This window comes from Helianthus annuus, chromosome 16 (genome assembly GCF_002127325.2).
Source record: "Helianthus annuus cultivar XRQ/B chromosome 16, HanXRQr2.0-SUNRISE, whole genome shotgun sequence".
In the NCBI taxonomy this organism is placed as follows: domain Eukaryota; kingdom Viridiplantae; phylum Streptophyta; class Magnoliopsida; order Asterales; family Asteraceae; genus Helianthus; species Helianthus annuus.
In genome coordinates, this window is record NC_035448.2 from 45,246,874 (window position 1) to 45,251,850 (window position 4,977).

Genomic DNA, 4,977 nt, shown 5'->3' on the forward strand with positions numbered 1-4,977 from the left:
GTCTAAAAGGCACAACAGTTTGTCTGTTTTTAGACTGTTCATGAGGTGTACAATGTTTGACCATATCGTTTTCGCGCGAACCAAAGAAATTACATGCAATTTGTAATTAAGCAGTGATGCAAGTAAAAATGATGTTTGTATTGATAAGAGCGCAAGGCTTTGTGATACAAGACATAATAAAGAAATACATTGCCTGTATGTTCTTTCCGCTTTTGTAGACTTGGTTCATATGTAACACCTGCGCAACTGTTGTGCGTTCCAGGTGCGGGGGACTAGGGTCCCATCGATCCTTTTTAGGGTATATGCCCCCTTGCCTAAGACCTCGTTAATGACGTACGGTCCTTCCCACCTTGGCGCTAATTTGCCGGGCTTTTCGGCATTTGAAGCCTCGTTGTCGCGTAGGACAAAATCGCCAGGGACAAAGGTGCAAACACGCACGCGCGCATTGTAATATTTTTCGAGCTTGGATTTGTACCTTGCTTCCGTTATGGCAGCGTTCTCGCGCCTCTCTTCCAGAAGATCCAAATCCATTCTTCGCTCTTGTTCATTGTTCTGTTTTTCCATGGCTAACATGCGCGGTGACGGTAAACCTATCTCAGCTGGAATGACCACCTCAGACCCATAGACTAGACTGAACGGAGTTTCTCGGGTGCTAGTTTTTGGCATTGTTCGATGCGCCCAGAGGATGCTGGGAAGTTCGTCAACCCACCCTCTGCACGCTGTCCCAAGTCGCGCTTTTATGCCGTCAACGATTTGTTTGTTTACGCTTTCTACCTGACCGTTCGCTTGAGGATGCGCAACAGAGGCAAAGTTGTGCTCGATCTTCATTTCTTTGAACCATTTTTGAAGATCTTCTGCGGCGAAGTTTGTACCATTGTCAGAAATAATGCGCAATGGTAACCCGAATCTGCAAATGATATGTTCCCATATAAATTTGCGGATTACCATTGCTGTTGTTGAGGCCAAAGCTTTAGCTTCCACCCATTTTGTGAAGTAGTCCACCGCGACGATGATGAATTTTACTGCTCCCGGCGCGTCAGGAAATGGGCCAACAAGATCGATGCCCCACTGTTGGAATGGCCAGGCGGAAGTAACGGGAATTAACGGATTTTTGGGTCGGAGTGTCTTTGGTGCGTGGCGTTGACATGCCTCGCATCTTCTTAATAGATCAACTGCGTCCATGTGCATTCCTGGCCAGTAGTATCCGGCGCTCATTATTTTTGCCACGACCATGCGCGGTCCCGCGTGTATCCCGCATAATCCCTCGTGGATTTCTCTGACTAGGTATTTGGCGTCTGTTTTATCAACACAGCGTAGTAATGGGCCCATGAATGACTTTCGATAAAGGACGCCATCCGCCATCTCGTAATTTATTGCTTTGTGTTGTATTTTTCGAGCTTCTGCCTTTCCTTCCGGAAGTTTTTCGTGTTGAAGGTACAATATGATTGGAGACATCCAGGATGGATCTCCCATTTCTATGACGCTTACTTGCTTGAGATGAATAGAAGGGTTGGATAATACCTCTATGCGCACCTCCTTTGCTAAGTGCTTAAAGCTGGTAGCAGCTAACTTACTTAGTGCGTCAGCGTGCTTGTTCTCGCTTCTGTTTATGTGATTTATTTTAAACGTTTGAAATTGGCTGATTAACATCCGCGCTTGTTCAAGGTACAACGCCATAGCTTCCCCTTTCGCATCATAACGACCATTAACTTGTTCAGCTACTATCTTTGAGTCAACATTGGCTTCAAGGTTTCTTGCCCCCATTTTGAGTGCTAGACGGAGACCTGCTAAAAATACTTCGTATTCTGCTTCATTGTTGGTACTTTGGAAATATAAGTGTATTGCATATGTAAGTTCGTGATTATCCGGACTGATTAATCGGAGGCCTGCTCCTGCTCCATCATCGTTGGAAGCACCATCTGTGTGTAAGGTCCAGACTCTGTCGTCGAAAACAGGTGTTGGGTTCTGGATTGCCTCACATTCTTGTATTTTATCGATGGGAACTTCAGTGGCGAAGTCTGCTAGAACTTGCCCTTTGATTGCTGGTCTTGGTTTGTAAAAAATGTTGTAGCCTCCCAGCTCAATGGCCCATTTAGCTAATCTTCCCGCCACATCAGGTTTTGACAAGATTTGGCCTAAATGATAATTTGTGAGGACTGTGATGACATGGCCTGAGAAGTACCTGCACAAGCGTCTGGATGCGTGTACTAGTGCTAGAACCAATTTTTCTATCATTGAGTAACGAGTTTCGGGGCCAGTGAGCATTTTGCTGATATAGTAGATTGGAGTCTGGATATTTTCCCGTTCTACCATTAATACTGCGCCTACTGCTACTTCCGCGGCCGACAGATATAAGATTAATGGTTCTTTTTCTTTTGGCGCGGTCAGTGTTGGCAATTGAATTAAACATTCTTTCATTTGTTTGAATGCTGCTTCTGCTTCAGGCATCCATTGGAAAGGAGTTTTCTTTCCGCAGTTTCGCAGCGTACTGATAAATGGATAAGATTTTGCCGCATGATTAGCCAAGAATCTGTTCAGAGCTGCTAATCGTCCGGCGAGCCTTTGCATTTCTTTGACTGTTGCAGGTGATGGCATTAACTGGATGGCCTGCACTTTTTCTGGATTGACCTTAAAGCCGTCTCTTGTAACTATGAAACCCAAAAATTTTCCTTCTTCCATGCCGAAGGAGCATTTTGTCGGGTTAAGTTTTAAGTTCACGCTACGTAAGGAATCGAACGTGCGCTGGATATTGTTGAGCATTGTCTCTTCTTCATGACTCATGATGACGAGGTCATCCATGTATACTTCGACAGTTTTGCCAATATCCTCGCTAAAGACTGTGTCCATTAGGCGTTGATAAGTTGCGCATGCGTTGCGCAAACCGAACGGCATTTTCGTGTAGCAGTAGATGCCTTTATCTGTGCGGAACGCGGTTTTGTCTTCGTCTTCTTTTTTCATCTGGACCTGGTGATAACCCTTATAACAGTCGAGAAAGCATTTCCATCTGAATGATGCCAGAGAGTCGACTTTTTTGTCTATCTCTGGGAGTGCATAACAATCTTTGGGGCATGCTTTGTTTAGGTCCCATCACTGGGTTGGCAACCCATGTATGGTATTTTACTTCGCGCAAGATTCCCGCATTGAGTAACTCTGCCACTTGCTCATCCATCGCTTTTGCTTTTTCTTCACTGAAGCTGCGCCTCCCCTGAGCAACAGGTTCTACTGATGGTTTGATGTTTAGACAATGTTGCGCGATGTCGTATGGAACTCCAGTCATGCCTGCTGGGCACCAAGCAAATATATCTTTGTTGTTAAACAACAACTCTTTCAGTTGTATGCGTGTTGCTGGTGAAATGGCTTGTCCTAGCAGAATGGTCTGCTCTGGGTATTCGTTGTTTAGGACCCATTTCTCTGGTTCGTTTAGTGCCGAAGGTTTGACTACCTTTGCTGGTGGTTCGTCGTCCACGGACATAACTTCTTTGCTTGAATAGAGAATTGCAACTCCGGTTTCTGTCGGGAATCCACAAGCAGCATGTGGAATGGAAGTGATCATGCTGAATTCTCTTTGTGACCTTCTCCCGAGCAAAACATCATGACGTGATGTTGCTGGCATGACCATGAAATTGACTGTAACTGTTCGTGAATGTTTGCCATCTGATAAAGTCACCGGGAAAGCGATTTGCCCTAATGGGAATACAGCTTCATTACAGAATCCGGTGAGGGGAAAATCGACCGGTTCCAAACGTGCTTTATCTTCTGAATCGAGCTGTTTAAAGCACTATTCGTATATGATGTCCATCGAGCTACCTGGATCTATGAACATATAGTCCGTTCAATAATGACCGAAAATACCAGTGATAATCACTAGTCGTTCTTCCTGAGGGCCCCCAGGAACAGCAGGGAACACGACTTCCTGTTCTCTCCAATGTTGATCATAGTTTCGTTTATTTGGTCTTCGTGACGGACCTCCTTGAACCATGTGTATTTGTTTCTAATAACTGCTATCTCTGTATTGGCTGGATTGGACGTCCCCCCAACGTGGTGTTGATGGGTCCAATTCTGTAGTGTTAATTTCTTCTCCAGATCTGCTGTTTGGGAAATCAGATCTGGCAATTTGCATAACGATTGTGTTTGAAGCAGCTTGGCATCTGTTAACCCAATGTTCTGGGAATCCTTCTATTTGGAAATTGTTTCCGACTTTTGGTCGAGGACCAGGTTGCCGGTGAGATGACGAATTTTCTGCCACGTGTAAAAACAGAAAAATGGAATGAACTAAATCGAAACGAGGTAGAAACTAAAAAAAACTGAGAAAACGGTGGGCGCCAATGAAGAAACACTAGATAAATGGTCGGAACCGAGATATCTAGGGGGTTTGATTCCGCATAAAAGGGTTAGCTCTCTCTCGGTTGATTCAGTTGCTGTCGAACTCCTTCTCCGGTGATTCTGCAAAACAGAGCACCGTTAGCCTCGCCAAGGGGAGAAGAGGGTTCTCTCCTTGACCCAACTCCGGTGTGAGAATAAGTATTGGTAATGGAGAAGAGAAAGTATTTGAGAAGTGAGAGTGATCTGGGTTTATACCTGAATAGTTCTCGTATTTATAACCGGGAGTTTGGGAGGGAAAACCTGTTATTGAAAAGATGACGGAAGATGCTAACGCCGTAGCGGTTATATTTCCTTCCGTTAAATTCTTTAATCCCACATTAAGTTGCCTCGATCCGATGTGATTGCACACGGATCGTGGTTTGATCTATGGCTGGGGGATTGCCACGTGGAAAGTGATTAAGTGGAGATCATTCTCCAATTGCATGCTTTTGTTGTGATTTCAGGGATGCTTGTGATAATGACACGTGTCCAGATGGTTATAACCGTCTGGGTGGTGCACGATCATATTCTTTCTAGAAGATTACTGCTGTAATCTAGTGTGACACCTTACTGTGTGTACACAGCTGAATAAATCCTAAGTCTGGGTAAAATGAT

At 44.7% G+C, this 4,977-nt stretch overlaps 1 protein-coding gene across 1 annotated transcript; it reads right to left on the minus strand.

Annotated features, from left to right (window-relative positions):
• Positions 1 to 225: 225 nt before the first annotated feature.
• LOC110907228 lies at positions 226 to 3,979 on the minus strand. Its single transcript, XM_022152239.1, has 4 exons — positions 3,866 to 3,979; positions 3,122 to 3,766; positions 1,106 to 2,964; positions 226 to 907 (listed from the first exon to the last, which is right to left on the minus strand). Exons 1-4 carry the CDS (start codon positions 3,977 to 3,979, stop codon positions 226 to 228), a joined length of 3,300 nt encoding a protein of 1,099 aa, XP_022007931.1.
• Positions 3,980 to 4,977: the final 998 nt, after the last annotated feature.